The sequence below is a fragment of the Littorina saxatilis genome, linkage group LG2 (assembly GCF_037325665.1).
Source record: "Littorina saxatilis isolate snail1 linkage group LG2, US_GU_Lsax_2.0, whole genome shotgun sequence".
Taxonomy (NCBI): Eukaryota; Metazoa; Mollusca; class Gastropoda; order Littorinimorpha; family Littorinidae; genus Littorina; species Littorina saxatilis.
Window position 1 is genome coordinate 1,491,467 of NC_090246.1, and position 25,541 is coordinate 1,517,007.

The 25,541-nt window shown below is 43.0% G+C and overlaps 1 protein-coding gene across 3 annotated transcripts in view; it reads right to left on the reverse strand.

The window, feature by feature from the left end:
* LOC138957663 (unconventional myosin-XV-like) overlaps positions 1-25,541 on the reverse strand; it is a 225,759-nt gene that overhangs the window by 73,926 nt on the left and 126,292 nt on the right. For all 3 annotated transcript variants that reach the window (XM_070328742.1, XM_070328746.1, XM_070328738.1), the window contains exons 21-22: positions 11,254-11,338; positions 6,939-7,028 (exon numbers count right to left, since the gene is read on the reverse strand). In XM_070328742.1, coding sequence (XP_070184843.1) covers positions 6,939-7,028; positions 11,254-11,338 — 175 coding nt within the window. The remainder of the gene's footprint in view (positions 1-6,938; positions 7,029-11,253; positions 11,339-25,541) is intronic.

Sequence of the window (25,541 nt, forward strand, 5' to 3'; positions counted from 1 at the left end):
GTGTTTGATGCTGAGAAAGTCGTTCACTTCTTTCATCAGGTGGCTGGTGAACTGTGTGCCTTGGTCCGTTATCACTTCATCTGGGATTCCCAATCTAGTCCACATCTCCCAGAGAGCTTCAGCTACGGTGTCTGCTTGGATGTTTTTCAGGGCTACGGCTTCGGGGTATCGGGTAGCGTAGTCAACAGATACCAAGATGTATTGTTTCTTGCTCTCCGACATAGGTTTGACCGGGCCGATGATATCCACCGCAACTCTCTTGAAAACTGAACTGATGGGTGGCATCCTTCCCAGAGGGACTTTCTTCGTCTGACTTTTCGGTGCAGTTCTTTGGCATGTATCACAGGACAAGCAATACCTACGAATGTCTCCTGCACACCCTGGCCACCAGAATTCTGCTCTAATTCGGTCAGATGTTTTTCTTTGACCTAAGTGTCCTGCCATGGGGTGATCGTGACCAAATGAAAGAACTTTGTTCCTGAGTTTCTTCGGAACGATTACTAGTGAACGGTCGTTTCCGTGGCGATCTTTCGTTGTTCTATACAGGATTTCTTTCTTGTATGAATACCGTATCCCATTGATCCCTTCTGGAGAGTTGGCAAATTGCCTGATGGTCTTCAACGAAGGGTCACTTGCCTGTTCTCTCTTCAGATCAGCTGGCGAATACAGTCTTTCTTCTTCCTTGACTCCCTGTTTGTGGCTGCAGCTTGGTTTCTGGGCGTCCTCTGTCGCTTGTGCTCTCGTGGTAACAGCAGCTGCTGTCCCAGGGTACCATGCTGGGTCTCGAACAGGATATGTGGGAGTCAATTTCTTCTCTTTACCTAGTCCATACCATTTACCTATGAGGACAGGGTAAATTGGGTCGTCCATCACCGTTACTTCTGTCTCGGAGTCAAAGTAGGGTGAATCGATGTGCACCACGGCGGTGTGGTACATCTTCTTGGAGTCTTTCTCTGCCAGAGTAGTCTCCTTCATTTTCGCTGAATATGCCTCCTTTGGCACAAACTTCTTGCTGACAATGATACCAGTACATCCAGTGTCTCTCAAAGCGTTGACAATTGTTCCATTCAGCTTCACTGGTACCACTTCGGCACATTTCTTTTCCTTGCAATTTCCGCAAAGTTTTTCTAAGAGGATCGGTGTCTCAAGTGTATCTTTCTTCGATGAAACTGCACCTGCTGTGTCTCTCTTGTTTGGACAGAAACGAGATACATGCCCTTGCAATTTACAAATGAAACAACATCCAGATGCTCGCAGTTTCTCTCTCTCGGCGTCACTCAACTTTGCCTTTAGAGTTTGATTTGCGGGTTTTGTTGATGGAGCAGCTATTCTTGTTTCTTCTTGGGGAGAACGACGTTTTTCAGGCTTGACGTACGTTGATGAAGTTTTGACGTTCGATCTAGATTGTTGATATGTGTTGGCTATCATCCCAATCTCTTTGGCGCTCTTAGGGTCTCTATCCCTAATGTGAACGGCGAGGTCAGGAGGAAGGGTGTCCAACACCTGCTCACGGACCAACAAATCTTTGAGATCTTTTACATCTTGGTCGCATTCTGCTAATTCCACCCATTTGTCTAGATACCGTTCTAGCTTCGTGATGTGCTCTTTATACGTGTCAGTGGCGCTTTTCTTGGTTTGGCGAAACTTCTTTCTATAATCTTCGCTAGTGAGTTGGAAGCCCTCATACAAAGCGTGTTTGAGAGTGTCGTAGTCATTAGCGTCTTCCTCGTTCAGCTTTGAGAAGATGACTCTCGCCTTACCCTTCAGAAAGTACACTACACGTGAAGCTTTTGCTGCATCACTCAGGTTACAGTCTCGAGCATAATGCTCGAACTGATGGAACCAGCTCTCGATGTCATCACGGTCGTCTAGAAAAGGAATCTTGGGTTTGAAACCATCATCTTCGCGAATACGTCCTGGCGAGTTGTTGTTCCTGTTGCCCTCTTGGTTGGCGTTCTGGATTTTCAACTGTTCCAGTTGGAATTGTCGTTCAGCGTCACGTTCTAGCCGTTCAGCATCACGTTCTTCGCGATCAAGAGTTTGTTGCTTCTGATTAAGAACAAATGCACGCAACTCGGCTCCTTCTAACCCCAACAACTGTCCTTCGGCCAATAGCTGTCTAGTCAACTCTAGCGGATCTACACTTGTGGACTGAGACATATTTACAGGTGACACGTCCGTGCACGCCTGTGGATCAACCTCTTCGTCGTTACGGTTGCTGTCAACTTGAAGAGAGAGATGAACACTCTCTTCTTCGTCAGCAGGAATTGGTAACGAGTCTATCACCTCTTCCCGATCGTTACCGACAGTAAGGGTTTTTCTTCCCTTCTTATCTGTGGTCACTATGGGGAGAGATTTGTCGGCCGGCTGTTTCCGTGCCAACTGGGCTGCGATGGTGGACTTTCTAAAATTATGAGCTGGGGAACTGTCGTCACTCATAAGTCACCTCGCGTATTATTCCAAAACGTACAAAATGTATGTTGCTCAAACACCGTCGAGCTACTAAATTTCGGATCAAATTACAAAAAGAAACAGTCGGGCGGCGCCTTCGTGCACAAAATGCAAGTCCTAGTTTAGCTCTACTTCTACTGTACTTTGAAATAATTCTTCAACGTATGTTACGTTACGTTTCCACACAACCACCCAAAGAGTTATGTTTCCACGTTCTATCGTGAGTCAGTTTACTTTTATCTACCAACGAGAACTTACACTGTAAACTTTATTTGACTCTTTCTGGCGAAAAGATCGATCTTTCACTCGATCGAACGTTGAATATACACGATGTATCAACTCAACTGTCAATTCGCATCATTTACTGTGTAGATTAATTTACAGCCACTTCTACATCAAGTAAATACGACTGATATCCACAAGTCGATTATATAGGGCTTCACAGGGAAATACAGGTATTAAATCCTTACCTCTTAGGTACCTGACTCCCACCAACCTCCCGCGTAATTTAGAACAAACTAAGGGGAATGATGGTTCCGATAGTACGTGTAAGAATACTATCACACTGATGAATTGGAACACCACAAATAAAATCGGGAGCTAACAAATCAAAAGTGGTCTCGCTAAATATTGATTTTTTAACGTGTCGTTTCAGCTGACAACACTTCCAGTTTTTATTTTACCGTGTGATAGGGCACACGTTGAGTTATAGATCTGTGATAAGTAATATAACTAAAGGTAAATAAATAAAATTATATGATGAGACGATGGCGATGAAGTACGAACATATACAATACAAATCGACATGCAAGAAACCTACAGCAATTTTGAAACGAGAAAAATTTGGAACGGCTGGATCGAAAGTAAAACGTTGATTCAATATCCCGGACGAGCCCCCATTGTGACGTCTGCTTCTCGTTCTAGGGCTGATCAGTGTTTAACAGAGACAAGTGCAAAGAAGTAATAAGAAATTTAATAATTCTGTACTTTCAAAAACATGCACGTGATCATTCTTGCAGACATCAATCCCTTTCTCTTAGAATCTTCAAATGAAAGTTTTATAGATTATGATTTCGCTGGTGTGATTTCACACACACGTAACAACATTGTCTTTCTTCTTCTTGTTGCGTAGACGTTTGATATCGAAGCGCGGAACGTACTTCTTCTTCTCGTTGAAAATGTATTTCGGTTTACACAAATGAAGACGTGATGGTGTGTTAATGTTCACAAAATATAAAGTAGTCTACTCATCATGATAAACTCGATCTGGGTGACACTTGGGGACGTTGGTGGTTCCTTCCGTGGTTACCGCTGACGTTGCCCTTCCCACAGTGTTCACACGACATCATTTACACAAGCATTGTACACCCCTGTACACTTGCACCTTCTTCGGTTAGTGGACCTTTGGAGATCGCAAAAATGTGGAAATCCGTCCACGGAAGGTGAAACATATGCTAGTGCAATCTACGTGGCTTCGTTGATTGCTGCCATCTTGGAGTCAATGAAACGGTCAGAGCATTGCATCCTAGCAACCTCAACTGAATATATGTACAGTTCATATTCACGAATTAATATACCAGTGCACGCTGTTTCCTTTTGCTCTCTTCTTTAAATTTCTTTCCATGAAGATAAACAAATTCTTGTCTTGTACGCTGCACTAGTTTTGGACTAATGGCGCGAGCGTTGACGTCATATGTATCCAGTGTCGTCATGACGTAGTCTCGGTCATTTAACCTCGTTTTGTGTACGCAACTAGTGAAGTCTCGATTAATATGAGAGAGGGAGTCGATACACGAATTCCATTCGTCACAACCATGAAATCGGAGATTGATCAGAATGTACATGTACATGCTTTTACACGACTTTTTAAATTTTACTTCTAAAATTGTGACAGTAAAAAAATCAATCAATTCTCTTAATGCGAATTTTGGTTAAAACGAACTTATTTCCCGATCCCCAGTGATTCGTCTTAAGCGAGTTCGACTGTACGTGGAGTATCAGATCTGTGGTGTCAGACTATGAATTATGCAGAGAACCGGATTTTGTTGTCATGAGTAGTTTTATTAAACAATGAAATAGAAAGATAAGAAAGGAGACGAAGAGTATGTAGAAATGTATTCAATATGAGCTATGTGATTGTACGTTTATTGTGCTTTCCTGTTGTTTTTGTTCTTTTATTTTTGAAGATGCATAATAGCATAGTCATGTATGTCTGATGTTGTTGTCTGATGTTGTTATCATGTTATTTATGTACCAAAAAAAAAGTGAAAACATGTTAAAAAAAAGAAAAAGATCTTTGTTGTTGAACATGATGGCATGAAAAGAGAAGGATAATACCTTCAAGGCAAAGTGCGATGGGAGTTGGGAGATAGTGGGAGCTATATAGGGACTGCACGGATCGAGTTTCAGCCAAGGGTTCTTGAAATTCTGACAGACCCAGAGAAACCTATACTATCACAATAACAAATCTGGAGAACAGTGACGGCCACACAAATATGGTGAACCACACAAGCACAACATTCAAGGACTTGAACCGTTTACCCTCAAGACAGGTTTGTGCTGATGATGGCTAGAGGAGGAGGGTTCCAGCAACATGAGTTGAGAAATTCGCCGTTTGATTTCCCTACCCGGCTAGCAGCATGGTTCAAAATATACAATATGCAACAAATGCTTTATCAAGTTTGAAGTGAGCCTAGCGGAAGGACAAAACACAGGGATAATGGCCACAATCAGGTGTGTACCTCTAGTGCGTTTAGCTATCATGAAGACACTTTGTTATATTACATGAAAACCTTAAGTGTACGTCAATATCACATATATGCAAATCAACAGTGGAAGGTATGTATCACTGACCCAGAGCGTGCAGAGATAAATAAATTTGTTATGTGCCAGTGAGCTATACTATCCCAGCATGTGTTGAAGTTGAAGGATGCTTGCATCCTGTGTAAAATCCAAAACAGATCTGTGATGGTGTCCAACATGGTGGCTTACACCAGAAGGACTGTCCCTTTAAGGCAAGGTGCAATGGGGGTTGGGAGATAGTGGGAGCTATAGGAACTGTGAGGAGTTTCAGCCCAGTGTCCTTCAAATTCCCACGAAATATCTTACCTGTACCTTTTGTGGACGCTGTATCTGATTACACAAAATATTAATTTTGCTGACTAATAAACACATGAACTCAAATATCTACAGAACGGTTATGTACACTCAACTTAAAAATCTTCACTTTTTCTTCTTTTGCAGTAACCGACTTTCATTGTCTAACAGTAGCCAAGCAGATCTCTTACTCAGGATGAGAACATCTATACTTCCGTGTGTGTTATAGACAAGATTCCTTGAAAAGTAAAATGCAGCAATCAAGATAAACTCAATGTAAGTAGTTGGGGGCATTCACCAACGAAAGTCCACTGGCACACACAGCAATAAAGCACACTAGCACAATAGGAACACAGACAAGTATCTTATCTCTGTGACAGCAATTAAATTACTCCAGGTAGCATTTAATGCCTACAAAAATGACTGCACATAGGTTAACCTGTAATGAAAGGACACCCTTGGGATCAGCCCAAAGCGTCCCCACATTGCAGGTGGCCTGTCATGACAAGTATAGTTCAGTCATGATAAGACAATCACACTTTTTTTTGTATTCAATCATTCATGTCCTAGATAGGCAACAGTAAGCCTGAGGACAGTAAACCCCCCTAATAGTCATTAAGACAATCCACAACAGAAAATGTCCTTTCACAGGTGTCCTCTCCTGTGAGGGTCCTTACGTACATCACAAGTACCAATGTACATGACCTGTCTATCTGGCTCAGTGACAGGATTGTTCACCAGCTAAAATTCTCTATATTCCAACCCCTCCCAAATACATTTGCTTTAAGTTCTAATGGTGATTGAATGAGTTGTACTGAGAAGCCGGCAATTTAGAGATCTGACTTGAATTACCAGTTTTGGTCAGAATGTCTCAGCCCTGGGAGGATCCTCTCTAGCCTAGAAGTTTTACATCCACATTACATGTCTCTCCATCCTCTTTCTGTTTTGTTGTTGCCCATTTTTTTCATTGATGGCCAGTTTTACTGCTACGACATACAGGTGCAAAAGGTTTGCACAAGACCCTGCACAGTCTCTTGTTTGCTTTTCATTCTGGGGGTGCACTTTTTTGCTTTAATGTTTCTTTTCAATCTTAATCTGTTCTTTTTCAACCTCTACCTTTCTTCTTCTTGTTCATTTTTTTACCAGGATTTGTCAGAAACGCACACACATTTTTGGTTTTCTTTTTAAGTAAACTGTCTAACATGAATAGTTCAGGATGCCAAACAAATGCAAACAGGATTAAAGCATTAATAGACATTCCTTGAATGAGAGCAATAGTGTTAGTCGTTAACCAATTAATACAAACACACACTGACTTACTCACACACACACACTCACACACAAACACATGCAACCAACAAACTCTCACATATATTTTCAAAAATACTGACCCTTTGCTCACGCTCCATTTTTTCCTGAGCTTGTTGTCGTCGCTTTGCTAATTTCTGCTCCTCCAGTCGGTGACGGATCTGTTCACGTGTCTGTCATCAAAGTAAGGATGTATTAACAAGTTGAAAAACAACAACACTATTTAGAAATTCAAGTAATGATATAACAAAGAGAACAAGTTAAGAGGCACCACTTTTGGGGGTCTACCAGTAGCTATCAGAGCAGCTTCTCAATGCCGAAAACAACAATAACGCTACCACCACTATACCGCCACCACAAAGTACAAAAACACTCGAAACTGTCCAAAACACATAGAACAGCTTCTCAATGCTGGAAAGACCACCCCCACCACCACTAGCAACAACAACAACTGCAACTTCAACAACACTCAAAACTGTTCAACACACACAAAACAACTTCTCAATGTAGGAAACACCACCACCAGCAACAACAACAACTGCAACTTCAACAACACTCAAAACACAGAACAGCTTCTCAATGCTGGAAACACCTCCACCAGCAACAGCAACAACTGCAACTTCAACAACACTCAAAACTGTTCAACACACACAAAACAACTTCTCAATACAGGAAACACCACAGCAACAACAACAACAACTGCAACTTCAACAATTAACACTGGAAACTGCTCAACACACACAAAACAACTTCTCAATGCTGGAAACACCACAGCAACAACAACAACAACAACAACTTTAACAACACTCCAAACACAGAACAGCTTCCCGGCATAATAAGCTGGATTTTCATCCAAAAGTGATGCTCGCACTATACTACTGCCTTGAAGAATGAGTTTGAACCAAGCTGACAGTCACAAACACTTCACATCCCATACCCCCCCCCCCCCCCACCCCCACCCCCACCCCCCCCCCCCCCCCCAACAAAAATGTTCATATTAATTATTCATAAAGAAGAAAAAAATCACATAAGCCAGTAACAGCAGTTACTTTTGTTGACTTCCATTTAGATGTAAAGGAGAAGATGTTGACAAATCAAAACTTAACCCTGCAACAAAACACCCTGTACCTGAGCATGCATTATTCATTAAGTCCTTGAATTTTCACGGTTCCATGTTTGAAGAAACCTCAAGAAACACCTGAGCTCGTTACAAGCACGCAATGCGTAAGTTGTTAAGGCAAGTAAAGAAGAACACAACAGATTAGATTACCTGGTCGCACTAATGTCACACAATACTGAATTCCAACAGACTTCATGAAGTAAGAGTAGCTCCATTGATTCACAATCTTCATTTGCACACAAATCACAATGGTTCAGCGGGGCTGTCTATTATGCAGTCCTAACCCATATTTTTTCAACATTCTTCAACACAAAAACTGGTGTCATATGTATGAAAAGATTCCAGGCTACAGTAAGAACTTTTCTCTTCCTGTTCTCCTAATAACATTCAGTGTGGTGATAAAGAGAGTAGATTCTGGGCGTTAACAAAACCAGTAAACGTAATCTACCCCAGTGCATGTCTTTACAATATCTTAGCAAGGGCTTGGGTGTTGAACAGGGGAACCTGTCTAGAGAGCTTACACATGACACTATTTAAACAAAAGTGGACACATCAGTAACCAGGTTAGATTACAATTATTACAATTACATTTATGTAAGGCCAAAAAAAAAAAATTGTCTGTTTAGGGTAACCCGACCGACCCTATCGATTTGGCGCCGACCCAAAAACTTTTTTTTGATTTCAAAAAAAAAAAAGAAAAAAAAAGAGGTAAAAATGCTAAAAAGAGACATTTGGCGTTTCTTTCTCTCCCTTTCTCTCTGTTTTATTTATACGTTAGTTTTGAAACATGTATTCATCAAATATAAGAAGTGAATGTTCAGCCAACATAGCATTTACAACAACAACAACAAAAAACAAAACAAAAAAAACACCTACCTACCTACCGACCCTACTTTTTTTGGTCATGTTACCCTAAACATACAATTTTTTTTTTTTGGCCTAACAGTGTTTGCAGTCAGTCAACAAACAAAAAGAAAAATGTTTAAAAACTATTGTTCTCTTATCAACAGAGCCTAGTCACACAAAGTACAGCTGAAGTCAGGCTTGTTAGAAAAAAAAGGCCTCAGATACCAATTAATAAACTGTAGCAATAAAACAATCAATACTTAACAATCAATACGTAAAAATCTATAAAAGAACAATAACCCCATACTGTCTAGCATGTCCACAAAGCAGGTGTGTATTTAAAAAAACATGTTCACAACATTTAACACATGCTATTTTGATAAACAGGGGCACACAGGTTTAAGGGTGCACTGAGGTATTAGTCATGACTCTACTTAAAATAGCAAACTTAAAAGTGATAATGAACAGCCCAGCCTATTAGTGTTAGGCAACAAAAAAAAAATAGGTGTGGTTACGGTAACATAGCCAAACAAAAAATAGGGTAGGTAGGTAGGCAATCACTTTTTTTTTTTTAACTTTTTTTTCTAATGTGTACAAATCAAACCTACTTGACAGGGAAATAAGTGTGCGACTCGGGCGCTTTCACTTTCATTGCGTTTTCTGCACTCGTTTTCTTGTTTTTTGTGTTTGTTTTTTTACAAATGTAATAAAAAGTTATAGGGTCGGCCCCTAAAAATAGGGTAGGTCGGGTTACCGTAACCACACCTATTTTTTTTTTAGGCCTTAGACAAAGCACTTTGCATCAGAACACAAATAGGCCAGTCTGGGCCTGTCATCTAGGGTGGTAAAAGAGTAACATCACACTATTCCTTTCCCTGTGTATCTATCTTACACTCTTGTGTTTCACTGACATTATCTTCATCACACCACAAGGTCAGTGGCAGACACAGATCAATTACACCACAGGTGATAGAAGCCATGTAAGAGATTGATATACATGTCTCAACGTTACAGCAAAGAGGGTCTTACCCTCTTTTGTTACAGGTTTAGGTCCATACCCCTCTACCCACTACCCTCTCTCCCCCTTCCACCATCCACCTCAAGTCCCTGCTCCTGACCACCCCCCCCCCCCCCCCCCCAACAACAAAAAAAGGCTCTAAGAAATAGGGTTGGTCAGGGATCTTTTCTGGTTCATCTGTATTGTCCTGTTGTCACATTCGTGAGTGCACGGGAGCATGTTCAAATTAATTTTCCGCTGATTTTTCAAAACAGAACAAAAATCTTGAGAAAAAAAAGAAGATTTGACCCCAAATCGTAGCTGACCAAGTTATTATCAACACAGATTGTTCCAGTCTCCTCCAGTCTGGTGGAATAAAGAATGCGATTAATAAGGTTCAATGGGTTCATGTGCCTGTGCCTGATTTGTACACAATCAGACCTGACACCTGTTGGACGCTCAGTTTTAACTTGCTGATAGTGATACAGGACACAGCCGGGGGTGTCTTTTCCCTGAAATGGCTGTGTACTTATTGATATTTAGAATCAGTGTAAAGGGGTTACATTTAAGCTCACAGTCACAGGTATTCAGCTTCACTCTCTTCAAAACCCACATACACTTTTTTTCTCCAATACCTCCTCTCCTTATTTCTTTTTCCATTCCACATTCGTTTTCTCACCATGCCCCCCCCCCCCCCACACACACACACACACACACACAACAGTCAACATTTTAAGTTTCACTTAATTGTATTCGTTCCTCTTACTAACTGTGACTACCACCCCCCCCACCCCACCCCCCCCCACCCCCCCCCCCCCCCCCCCCCCCACCCCATGACATGTATTACATACGACAATTAATGTACCCTTGTTGGGCTTGCAGAAGAAACTTATGGTGGCGTAATAACAGTGTAACAACAACAAAACACCAAGTGGGGGGTTGACACTCAGAATATTACATGAATTATTCATGTAATAAAACACTGCCTTGTCCTGCCCTAACTGGTAGAAAGAGACACCAGCAAAGAAGAAGGGAAGGGATGGGGTAGGGGTGGGGAAAAAGGAAGGGGCAAGAAGGGAGGAGGAGGGGGAGACAGACATCCCAAACCCTTATCTTTGTGTTAGACGATATCCAGTCAACAGGATCACATTCTTTTCCAAAGGCCGGAGCAGACACTCTTTGAGAAGCGGGAAAGTGACATGATTTAGGGATATGTAGTAAAGTTATCTACATGACTGAAGAGATAAAAACACCATTCCGCACATGCTGATTTTCATTTCCTCTGCCTCAGTGCCTATATCTATATATAGCTTCTAAAGCTGCGTATTTTCAGTGTATCCGTGAGCCACATATCTTTTTCCTCATCATTATCATCATCATCGTCATCGTCATCATGGCTACCACCTCAAAAACCACCACAAGACAACATTCTTACCTGCATGTATTTCTTGCGCTGCAGGAACATACGGAACTGGGCCTGGGCCTTGACGATGCCATTGCGAGTGGCCAGGAAGTCCCGTCTGAAACACACACGTGCACCACACAATTAGAGTCCGTGGTATCAGTAGTAACTATTGCACACCGCGCCACACAAATGTCATTGTCCAATCCGTTTAGCGTGAAGCGCAGCACTCACCACTCCATGTCCACTCCACTCCACTCCATTGCCAAAAGAATTTTGTGTGTGTTACATTCAGATAATAAAGTTGCATTGAATTGAATTGAATAAATCAATAAATCACAGACAAGTCCCATTCACGTTGCTTTCAAGACGGAGCAGAGTCCATAATGGCCGCAATTATTAAGTAAAGCACTTGCTTGCCCTGCAACTTCAAAATACATCCGATGCTGTTTATAAAATCAAACGCAGGAATAAGCAAAGCACAGAACCTCTCTCATTCTCATTAATTTGGTTATTTTGCCGGACTGACACCGAGTCTGAGCACTACAGATAGCTAGCTTGACCAATATTTGGCACCTGAACGCTTCATCCCAGAAGACCAAAACAAAAAACTTCGGTCAGAACCTTCCACAGTTTCATCAGACTTAATCTTGACCTAAAAGGGACACTCTACCAGATTGACCAATCAAAACGAAGCACTTCGGTCGGTCATCCCAAAACAACAACAACAACGACAACAACAAGACTGGCATCTGATTTAGTTCTCCCAACTGCACAACACACGAATCGTGCACGTCGCCCCAGCAACCCAGAACGCCCGGACGACACAAGGTGTCTTGAATGAATGCACTATTCGCGAGAACTTCCGCACAAACCAGTCACATTTAGTATTCATATTCGGATAAACACGCCTGTTCAGAATTAAACTACATTTTAACAAACAAGAGTAAATTGAGAATACTAGAAACTGTTCAGTACCTTCTTTTTGTTACGCGTTTCAGCTGAAACTCCCTCGTACACTCGTGTCTGTTTTTGCACGAGTGCGTTTACACATGTATGGCCGTTTTTACCCCGCCATTTGGGCAGCCATACGCCGCTTTCGGAATACTATGATGTTCAGTTCCAAAAGCTATCTCTGACGTACCACAAAACACACGTGCGCTCGTCTATCCAGAAAACTGCAGCACTCGTTCTGCGTTGGGTACAAGCTCATCACTCGCAAGCTGTGATTTGAGAGATTTGTATTGCTGTCACCACTGAATTTATCAGGAGCACACCTGCCACCGCCCTTTAAACACGATACAATGACAGCATCGATTACCACTCGTCCCCAGTCCAGCAGTGTAGTACTGCCATGTACAGTAGTAATACAGCCATGGCTGGTCATAGCAAACGTGGGGCCCTAAAATAGTCACATTAACAAGATAAACGGTCTTGTATTTCCTTCTGCTTACCGCCATTGTTTATCAAAACAAAAATTCAAATCTTAGCCGTTCTCTTGTTTATTTTATTGGTCTCCCCAACCCTTGTCAAAGGAAAGATTTACGGATATATTATAGCAACCAAGGAAGAAGAAGACCTGTCCACAAAATCGGTAAAAAAGAAAAGAAAAGAAAAGAAAAAAAGAGAAAACTCGAGCAGATTAAAAACACACCGTTTCAAAAGAAATACAAATCATCGCAGAAACCACATCACAATCTTGAAAGAATCACTCTGACAGAATAAATATCCTAGTTTAACACACACACACACACACACAAAATCCATCAGCACAAAAAACTCTCCGCCTGATCAGCGTCGAAAAAAATGACTCAGAAGAAACAAGAACCCGTGATGAAAATCCACCAGCCCAAAACCACTCCGCCCCCCTGTCCTAACGAGTTCAGCTACCTCCTCTTCACACACTGACAAGCATCTAAAAATCCCCACTGAACATCAATCTATGGGGGGGGGGGGGGGGGTCCTCGGAGGCGTAGGAACCTGGGCGGGGGGGGGGGGGGGTGCAACTATGCCGCCCTGGCCTGAGGAACACAAAGCGAAAGTGGGTGCCATCCAAGTGGGAGCCATCCAAGTGGCTGGGAGCCAACCGCGGGGTCTGATTGGTTGACATTGAGATTTGTGGTGATTTCAACCAATCAGACCCTACTTGGGGGGCATCCATTTTCACATCGTGCACCGCAGTCCAGGTGACATATATCCCGTTAGGCCCAAAGTATGACCAGATCGTTCCTCGGTCATATCTCCTTTTGGAGTGGAAGGTCAAATCCGAGGGCATTCAAGTATAATAATGTGCCAAGGCTGTTTCATTTTGATGAGGATTTCATCTAAATCGGGCACACAATAGTATGACCAAAATTGTTCATCGTGCTGATTAGATCTTGCACACTCTAAACTCATTGCAGACAAATAAAATTAAGTCTCCATTATGACGAAGTAAATCCACCAAGAAAAATCTGCCTTCATTAATACATTAGTACTTTAATTAAATCTAGCAAGAAAGTCAAAGTTAAGATTCTCCTATTAAATTCAGTATCAATTGCAAAACTGGCCAGACCATCAATGACTATCTTACTACGTGTCTACTCCCACACCCTCAAAATGTGCCAGCGATCCTGCCTAGACTAGACAAGTTCTCAGCGGTAGCACGAGTTTGGCCATGTTGTCACTTGCAAGCCTCCTTCAGTGTTGATGGATGCAACTACCATTGGCATTGCCTTTGGCCTCAGTGTTGAAAGGCAGCTTTCACTTTCTCACTCACTGCATTCCGTGTAGCTTTTGATCTCAACTATCGGCCTACACATATATGTAAATATATATCCATGCTGCACGTGTTCATCTCAGGGTCCATGTGCATCCTGACCTCAGGTCAAAATGAGTTCGGCTCATTCTCTCCCTGACAGGATGCCTTGAGTTTCCTTGTCTGGCAAGGAAACCGATTTTGTTTTAACATATTTAGAGCTTTTTGTGATGTATTTTTGATATAAGCAGATTCGCGATCGTCGATAATGATTTTTCATGGTGTTTTGTAATTTTTAAATTGCAAAGGAATTGATATGTAAGACAGTTTCAAGCGAGCTATTTTTCGCAAACTATTTACTGTGCAAACAACGCTAAATATGGCAAAAGTGTCACGTGATAATCAACCGTTTAGTTTCGGCGCTCACTGGAGCAGACGATTTTTTCTGTAACCAGTTGACAGTGATGAAACCATATATTACGGTCTCCTTCCGGCAGCAGTCCCAAAATTTCGACTTGTTTTGACCTTAGAACGATGTCTTTATCATAACTGTGAAGAACAGAACGGAGATCACTGTCGATGTCGGCCAATCTGCAATCATTTTCGTCTCGCGAACACTGATCTCAAATTTAGATCAGTGCTCGCGAAAAACATATGGGAGATAACTTTCTTTCTTTATTACCTCACTGGGAGAATGCAAGTTTCCAGTACAATTAAAGGACTTAACATTTCTTACATACTGCTTGACTAAAATCTTTACAAAAATTGACTATATTCTATACAAGAAACACTTAACAAGGGTAAAAGGAGAAACAGAATCCGTTAGTCGCCTCTTACGACATGCTGGGGAGCATCGGGTAAATTCTTTCTCGTCCCAACCAATATGGGACTACCCCCTAACCCGCCGGGGGTGGGGAGATAACTCTGTATTTTTGTTTTGATAGATTCGCGTAGGACTGTAGCGTCCGGTCAGAGAGATAGCTGACGATAGCCGTTGAGCGATGACACATACACAAATTAATTTGTGAAACAAGTTGACAAATACTGCACTTAGCCACACAAAATACGTCAGGCGTAGCAATATGTTTTCTAGCAATTAATGAAACCTACAACTTTTTCATTCAAAGATTTAAAAGACGTTTGATCAAAAGTTCCAAAAATGTAAATTTTCAAGGCAAGTCAAGCAGACATTTGGTCAATGCGCCCCTGGAAAAAAATTAATTTTCATTCTTTCTACTTGTTGTTGGCGAACAATATTACACAGAACGTATTCCTTCTGTGCAGAACATGCATACTCGCCACACACTGGTAGCACTGTCAAGTTGAAATTGGCTTTCAAAGAAATGATTGTCAATATGTTAGAAACTTTCATCTCGTAAAAAACTGCACTTTTCCTCACCGTCTCACATCTGGCCAGGGTTTAACATGGACAAGACCACCCCTCCACTTGGTCACATACCAGGGTTTAACATGGACAAGACCACCCCTCCACTTGGTCACATACCAGGGTTTAACATGGACAAGACCACCCCTCCACTTGGTCACATACCAGGGTTTAACATGGACAAGACCACCACTCCACTTGGTCACATACCAGGGTTTAACATGGACAAGACCACCCCTCCACTTGGTCACATACCAGGGTTTAACATGGACAAGACCACCCCTCCACTTGGTCACATACCAGGGTTTAACATGGACAAGACCACCCCTCCACTTGGTCACATACCAGGGTTTAACATGGACAAGACCACCCCTCCACTTGGTCACATACCAGGGTTTAATATGGACAAGACCACCCCTCCACTTGGTCACATACCAGGGTTTAACATGGACAAGACCACCCCTCCACTTGGTCACATACCAGGGTTTAACATGGACAAGACCACCCCTCCACTTGGTCACATACCAGGGTTTAACATGGACAAGACCACCCCTCCACTTGGTCACATACCAGGGTTTAACATGGACAAGACCACCCCTCCACTTGGTCACATACCAGGGTTTAACATGGACAAGACCACCCCTCCACTTGGTCACATACCAGGGTTTAACATGGACAAGACCACCCCTCCACTTGGTCACATACCAGGGTTTAACATGGACAAGACCACCCCTCCACTTGGTCACATACCAGGGTTTAACATGGACAAGACCACCCCTCCACTTGGTCACATACCAGGGTTTAACATGGACAAGACCACCCCTCCACTTGGTCACATACCAGGGTTTAACATGGACAAGACCACCCCTCCACTTGGTCACATACCAGGGTTTAACATGGACAAGACCACCCCTCCACTTGGTCACATACCAGGGTTTAACATGGACAAGACCACCCCTCCACTTGGTCACATACCAGGGTTTAACATGGACAAGACCACCCCTCCACTTGGTCACATACCAGGGTTTAACATGGACAAGACCACCCCTCCACTTGGTCACATACCAGGGTTTAACATGGACAAGACCACCCCTCCACTTGGTCACATACCAGGGTTTAACATGGACAAGACCACCCCTCCACTTGGTCACATACCAGGGTTTAACATGGACAAGACCACCCCTCCACTTGGTCACATACCAGGGTTTAACATGGACAAGACCACCCCTCCACTTGGTCACATACCAGGGTTTAACATGGACAAGACCACCCCTCCACTTGGTCACATACCAGGGTTTAACATGGACAAGACCACCCCTCCACTTGGTCACATACCACGGTTTAACATGGACAAGACCACCCCTCCACTTGGTCACATACCAGGGTTTAACATGGACAAGACCACCCCTCCACTTGGTCACATACCAGGGTTTAACATGGACAAGACCACCCCTCCACTTGGTCACATACCACGGTTTAACATGGACAAGACCACCCCTCCACTTGGTCACATACCAGGGTTTAACATGGACAAGACCACCCCTCCACTTGGTCACATACCAGGGTTTAACATGGACAAGACCACCCCTCCACTTGGTCACATACCAGGGTTTAACATGGACAAGACCACCCCTCCACTTGGTCACATACCAGGGTTTAACATGGACAAGACCACCCCTCCACTTGGTCACATACCAGGGTTTAACATGGACAAGACCACCCCTCCACTTGGTCACATACCACGGTTTAACATGGACAAGACCACCCCTCCACTTGGTCACATACCAGGGTTTAACATGGACAAGACCACCCCTCCACTTGGTCACATACCAGGGTTTAACATGGACAAGACCACCCCTCCACTTGGTCACATACCAGGGTTTAACATGGACAAGACCACCCCTCCACTTGGTCACATACCAGGGTTTAACATGGACAAGACCACCCCTCCACTTGGTCACATACCAGGGTTTAACATGGACAAGACCACCCCTCCACTTGGTCACATACCAGGGTTTAACATGGACAAGACCACCCCTCCACTTGGTCACATACCAGGGTTTAACATGGACAAGACCACCCCTCCACTTGGTCACATACCAGGGTTTAACATGGACAAGACCACCCCTCCACTTGGTCACATACCAGGGTTTAACGTGGACAAGACCACCCCTCCACTTGGTCACATACCAGGGTTTAACATGGACAAGACCACCCCTCCACTTGGTCACATACCAGGGTTTAACATGGACAAGACCACCCCTCCACTTGGTCACATACCAGGGTTTAACATGGACAAGACCACCCCTCCACTTGGTCACATACCAGGGTTTAACATGGACAAGACCACCCCTCCACTTGGTCACATACCAGGGTTTAACATGGACAAGACCACCCCTCCACTTGGTCACATACCAGGGTTTAACATGGCCAAGACCACCCCTCCACTTGGTCACATACCAGGGTTTAACATGGACAAGACCACCCCTCCACTTGGTCACATACCAGGGTTTAACATGGACAAGACCACCCCTCCACTTGGTCACATACCAGGGTTTAACATGGACAAGACCACCCCTCCACTTGGTCACATACCAGGGTTTAACATGGACAAGACCACCCCTCCACTTGGTCACATACCAGGGTTTGTTTGTTTGTTTATTTGTTGCTTAACGTCCAGCCGACTACGCAGAGCCATATCAGGACGAGGAAGGGGGGGATGAAGGGGGCCACTTGTCAAGCGATTCCTGTTTACAAATGCACTAACCCATTACTTGTGTCCCAGCAGGCTTTAGTAAAACTAAATTAATACCTACTGGAAGATTACCAGTTTCCAGTATGTTAAAATAGGCTTAACCTATCTACTGCTGGACTTACATCAGAACACTAACAGATTAAACTATACATGAATCGCGAGACAAGCGGCAAGAGAAGAGATTTTTGGAAAAAATACAGGTGAATGAGCAAGAAGGCAGAAAAAAGAAAAGAATTCATGAAGAAAAAGAGAGCATGACAGGAAAGAGGAACCAAAAATCTACCTAACAGCAAACTAGAAAGCTCCTGCGGTTCCAAAAACAGGAGGGGCCTTTAATTTCATAACCGCAGTGCCCCACTGCGGGAACATACCAGGGTTTAACATGGACAAGACCACCCCTCCACTTGGTCACATACCAGGGTTTAACATGGACAAGACCACCCCTCCACTTGGTCACATACCAGGGTTTAACATGGACAAGACCACCCCTCCACTTGGTCACATACCAGGGTTTAACATGGACAAGACCACCCCTCCACTTGGTCACATACCAGGGTTTAACATGGACAAGACCACCCCTCCACTTGGTCACATACCAGGGTTTAACATGGACAAGACCACCCCTCCACTTGGTCACATACCAGGGTTTAACATGGACAAGACCACCCCTCCACTTGGTCACATACCAGGGTTTAACATGGACAAGACCACCCCTCCACTTGGTCACATACCAGGGTTTAACATGGACAAGACCACCCCTCCACTTGGTCACATACCAGGGTTTAACATGGACAAGACCACCCCTCCACTTGGTCACATACCAGGGTTTAACATGGACAAGACCACCCCTCCACTTGGTCACATACCAGGGTTTAACATGGACAAGACCACCCCTCCACTTGGTCACATACCAGGGTTTAACATGGACAAGACCACCCCTCCACTTGGTCACATACCAGGGTTTAACATGGACAAGACCACCCCTCCACTTGGTCACATACCAGGGTTTAACATGGACAAGACCACCCCTCCACTTGGTCACATACCAGGGTTTAACATGGACAAGACCACCCCTCCACTTGGTCACATACCAGGGTTTAACATGGACAAGACCACCCCTCCACTTGGTCACATACCAGGGTTTAACATGGACAAGACCACCCCTCCACTTGGTCACATACCAGGGTTTAACATGGACAAGACCACCCCTCCACTTGGTCACATACCAGGGTTTAACATGGACAAGACCACCCCTCCACTTGGTCACATACCAGGGTTTAACATGGACAAGACCACCCCTCCACTTCGTCACATACCAGGGTTTAACATGGACAAGACCACCCCTCCACTTGGTCACATACCACGGTTTAACATGGACAAGACCACCCCTCCACTTGGTCACATACCAGGGTTTAACATGGACAAGACCACCCCTCCACTTCGTCACATACCAGGGTTTAACATGGACAAGACCACCCCTCCACTTGGTCACATACCAGGGTTTAACATGGACAAGACCACCCCTCCACTTGGTCACATACCAGGGTTTAACATGGACAAGACCACCCCTCCACTTGGTCACATACCAAAAGTCCACACCCTGACTCCTTACTGTCATCAGTTGGAATTTTTTTTATTTTGTACAAATTGATTTGTGAAAAAGGCACCGTACTCTCGTGCACAGGGAGCAGCCAGGCTGGTCATTTTTGGTATGTGACCAAGTAGCGTGATGACCGTGTGAAACCACGAGAAAATGTGATCGTGAAAACTTGCACTGCACCAATGTGATCAAAGAAAGTGAACGAAAGGACTCGGTGAAGAAGGGTTGTTTGCCGCGAATGGACACTTCTTTTGAGGGTCTTTCACGGTATGAACAAACCCCAAGGTGTGAAGATGTACCGAAGCTAATCCTTCCAAACCCCCAGTACTCTGGGTTTCGGGTAGGCGTGTGACAACGGGAAACGGGAGAGGCATGTCAATTAACTTTTGACCTCGTTTAACACAAATATTCATCCATACGGACTCGGGCTGTCTGCCAGTGATTCTTTGAGTCCGAGTGTAGAGGGTGGTAGTCATGGTGGTGTTGTTCGTCTGTTTTGTTTGTTGTTTTGCTTGCTTGCTTGTAATCATTTAACCTCCCCTCTGCCCTCTTCTGTACTTTCTTTCTTGTTCCATGTCCTTATTCTTCTGGGATGCAAGTAAACTTTTATTGCTGATGAACTCCAAGGTGTTCCATCATGTCTTGGTTTGTGTGAATCAAATCGTCAGTGCAAGATGATTTCAGCTCCTTTTGTTTTTGCTTTGTAAAGTTCTCACAGGCGGCCATATTATATTACTGATTTTGTGCTTGTTTGTAACTTTGTTCACTAGTTCTGGTTGTTATTGTTTTTGGTGTTTTGTTGGTCTAACCGCGTCTATTAACAACTCTGTGCAGGCTGGTAGTAAATTATTGTTGCTTTACACACTGAAATAGTTATTTACTTGACAAATTAAATTATGGGCTAGCCCCAAAGCTCAACACAAATGTATTTTCAGATTATTGACAAAAAAAACAAACAATCCTTGACACAGAACGATATGACCTACCTTATACCAAAATGTCGGAAGCCCGACTCATATCCACACGAAGGCGTCTGCAGTCGCGAAGAACTTAGACTCTACGAATGCCCGTATATACAATCAAGCTGAAGGTATTTGCATCGCTCATTTCATGTCTTTTACACAGCCTCAACACACAAACACTGATCGAATACATCCAACTCAGATGATCACGCCTGTGTTAGTTCACGATGCTCATTTCATGTCTTTTACACAGCCTCAACACACAAACACTGATCGAATACATCCAACTCAGATGATCACTCCTGTGTTAGTTCACGATGCTCATTTCATGTGTCTTTAGCACATACACACACATACAAGTACTGAACACCACACAGCATCACACTCAGATCACCTCTGCACTAATCTACAATGATCACTGACTGTTCGCGTTTCCTACATACGTAAGCACAGAAGACTGCATCACAGTCCAATGATCAGTCCTGCATTAATCCACAATGACCACTCATTATTCATGTGTTTTTCACACACAGCTTCGATCTTCCACACACACACTACGCGCGCGCGCTAACACTGAACGGAGAGGCATTGCACTCTTAAGAGTCCAATACATCAGTCGGGCGTGCAGGGTGAAAGACAGCTGTTTCCATGTAGACTGACACACTAACAATATCACACAGTGTTCAATACACTATCAACTTTTCACGGAACACAGAAAGCGATAGAAAGATATATAGGAATGCGCTCAACATTGGATCAATGTGACCGTGACATGCCACACAGTTTTTCTTCTTCTTCTTCTTCAGCATTCGACGGTTGTGTCACACAGTTCAATACATCAACTGTTTAATGAGCAGAGAGAAAAATATGTATGCGTGAGACACTGGATCAATATGACCGTGAAACAGGGGTACCATATATATCACACAGTGTTCAATAAACTATTAACTTTTTACGGAGCACAGAGAGAAAAATATGTATGCGTGAGACACTGGATCAATATGACCGTGAAACAGGGGTACCTTATATATATCACACAGTGTTCAATAAACTATTAACTTTTTACGGAGCACAGAGAGAAAAATATGTATGCGTGAGACACTGGATCAATATGACCGTGAAACAGGGGTACCATATATATCACACAGTGTTCAATAAACTATTAACTTTTTACGGAGCACAGAGAGAAAAATATGTATGCGTGAGACACTGGATCAATATGACCGTGAAACAGGGGTACCATATATATCACACAGTGTTCAATAAACTATTAACTTTTTACGGAGCACAGAGAGAAAAATATGTATGCGTGAGACACTGGATCAATATGACCGTGAAACAGGGGTACCATATATATCACACAGTGTTCAATAAACTATTAACTTTTTACGGAGCACAGAGAGAAAAATATGTATGCGTGAGACACTGGATCAATATGACCGTGAAACAGGGGTACCATATATATCACACAGTGTTCAATAAACTATTAACTTTTTACGGAGCACAGAGAGAAAAATATGTATGCGTGAGACACTGGATCAATATGACCGTGAAACAGGGGTACCATATATATCACACAGTGTTCAATAAACTATTAACTTTTTACGGAGCACAGAGAGAAAAATATGTATGCGTGAGACACTGACTCAATGATACCGTGAGACAGGCCAGGGGTGAACAGGGTGTAAGATCGAAGGGACGAGACTGAAGAAGTTGGGGGGGGGGGGGGGGGGGTATTGGAGGGTGAAGAGGGGTGTGTGATTGACGGAAGACAGGTGAAAGCCGGGACAGTGTCTGGCTAATTGTTTACTTTCCCCATGTCTGTGTCATGTGCTGCTTCACAGTCGGGTAAGGCAAGACTCAGCACGTACTATTATGTGACTGTTCAGGTCTACGAACCTTCTTCCTGTTTCTCAGTCAATGCTTTCATTTTTTCTTCGTCTTTTTCTTTTCGCACAGTTTACAACCGACTGCACTTGCATGCTGTGTGCTTTCTCTGGTGGCTTTACGAGGTGCAACAAATTACACGCTGCACTTGCTGTCGTCGTGTCTAGTGGCTCAACTGGAACAGTAAATTTCACGTACTCCAACATGGTGACTGACACCCTTTACTCGTTAAAAAAACTGCAAAACTTTACAACCCAATTCAGGTTTATATTATTTTATAGCTTGTTGTTGATTGTAAATGTGCTCATTATGTGCTGTACCAATCAATTGTTGAATAAAACACTGTTTAATCATTTAAAATCTAAATGTGCTCATTATTGACTGTATTCATAAATTGTTTAATAAAACATTGTTTAAACTAATTATTTTAAAGATACAATCCTTCCCGAGTTAATGTTAATCATCATAGACCCACATGTGCTTTTACCTGGGCAAAGCGGAGTATCCGACAATTTGCTGCACACCCCTGTGTAATTGTGTGCGTGCTTGCTTTTGTGTTTGTTGGTGTGTGTTTTCATAAGTGTGTGTTTGTGTGATACAGAGGGGAGAGAGAGAGAGAGAGAGAGAGAGAGAGAGAGAGAGAGAGAGAGAGAGAGAGAGAGAGAGAGAGAGAGAGAGAGAGAGAGAGAGAAATGAATTATTGTAAACCCAAACACATGCAAAGACATCGTGACCGTGATACATAATTTGAATCAATAAATCACCAGACTGTCTCATGCACACACAAAAACTCATACGTGAAAATAAGTGACAAAAGGCCAACCATAGTTATACACACCTGGACCTGAGGATCAGGTGTTCACAGTCATACCTGCATCTCCTTCCAGCGGCGAGAGGCAATAAGGCAACGTTGTCAATACACAGAAAGAAAAAACTATTTCCATAATGAAAGAGAAGGGTGTCGATGTCATGCACGAAGCTGCTTCACAAGATCAGTTTCGGACATTCTGTATCTGCTTTTCCGTTGCCGGGCTTCAACCAATAACGCGCAACAATACCATGTGGTCAAATAAAGGAAAATTATAGAAATATCTCTCTATGAAGCCCACAATACCATGTGGTCAAATAAAGGAAAATGATAGAAATATCTCTCTATGAAGCCCACAATACCATGTGGTCAAATAAAGGAAAATGATAGAAATATCTCTCTATGAAGCCCAATGTTAAGGGGCGAAGCTCACTGCACGAAGCTTTGGCACTGAGTTTTTGATAAAAAGACTTCGCGAAGACAAGTTCGGGCTTAATTAAGGAAAGCCTTAACGGAGAAACTGAAACGTCTTCCGATGTTTTCCAGTATACAAGGTCAGCTTAGAAAAAGCTGGCAACAGTTTTAGGAGGACGAGGAAAACACCTCATCGAAGTGGAAATACACAGTTCCAAGTGACCCGGGTCGGCAAGTGAGTGTGTTCCGTGATCAGGTCAGATGTAATACCTTAGACCATATATTGACCATACGTTTGTCAGCAGCAACATATACCAATTTACAGTGGTCAGCATGGAGTCTTACACGGTAATCCACACAAGATGGAGCCATTCGAGGGTCCTCGACACGCAACGTTTCCCTTTTATAACTGCCTGTCACACACACACACGTCATGATTGTTCAAGGTAGAATTGGTGTCATGTCTTTAGGTATCAGTGACGTTAAATCGTAACTTAAACTCTGGCCTCTCAGATGTCTCAATGGCGCCAACACGCTGCAAAAATAACGAGAATTACCCGAGTTGCATCAATACAATATTAGTAAAATTACATATTGCGACTTGAATTCAAAAGAGGTCATCGTCAAGAACAAAACTGTCAATCTCTGGTATTTTTGAAAGAAAAAGCAAACACCCAATGAAACAGAAGACGCTCGCCACAAACAAAAACGGGTAAAGTCCAGACAAAAAGAACTAACTCTTTGGGCGAACAGAAGGGGAAGGGGACAGTAGACAGTGGCAACAAACGCGGGCAATTTCACACGTTGGGGACACTGACCTTTCACTCAAACTTTCACAAGAGGCCGCAGAAGTTTGATCCAAAATCCTTTTGACGGCGTTTTGAGCCGCAGGCAAAAAATAGCTTGAAGGTACAAAAGGTTCAAATCATCATCGTACATTACAGTTATCGTTTTGAGTCAGTTGTTGAAAGGGGAAATAAAAAGAAGTTGACCGAGCACATTAAAATTGACAAGAAACATGAAGCCATTTAGTAGTAGCACAAAAGGGGACGTCGATTCATTCAAACTAAGAGTGTTGCTAAATAGCGAAAGATGTTATTCCTGGGTGTGGACAGTGAACTGCCTAGAACTGGACCTTGTTTTCGTTTTTGATTTCCCCTCGCCTTGTTCCTTCTGTTGTGGGTGGGTGTTTAATGTTTATTTGTGCAACGGAAGTTTGAATGTACATAATTAACACTGAGGATTCTGTATCCGGAATCTGACCGTGCCCAAACAGTCTTGTTCTGCTGCTCCTACAACCCAACTTGACTTTACCAGAGCTCTCTTTCATTCAGTGCTTGCTCTTCATAACAAAAACACCAGATATCGAACTTCATTTAAAGTGTATGCTACAACAGACTAAGTGCAGATGGAAATAAGGCAAAGAGGGGTGGACGACCCGAGAACGATTTTCACTTATTTTTTTACATATAGCTAGTAATTTCTCCATGGACTCAAAAATGGCTTACCTTTGTGTCCAAAATTGAAAACGGTCGACACTACTCACAAATACTCTAACAGCCACTGAATCAGTGTCTTTTGTTGTCAAGAAGCATAGCGAAGAAAACACAACCATTTCTCGATTCAGTTACTGAAAACACTCAGTTTTATCCAACGGAATACACTGTCAACTTTAACAAGTCAAGCTTTCGAACTTTTTGTGACACATTTGGAAGGTAACTGTTAAAACAGCTTAGTGGAACCAAAAACTTGTTTTACGTTTATAAGCATCTAA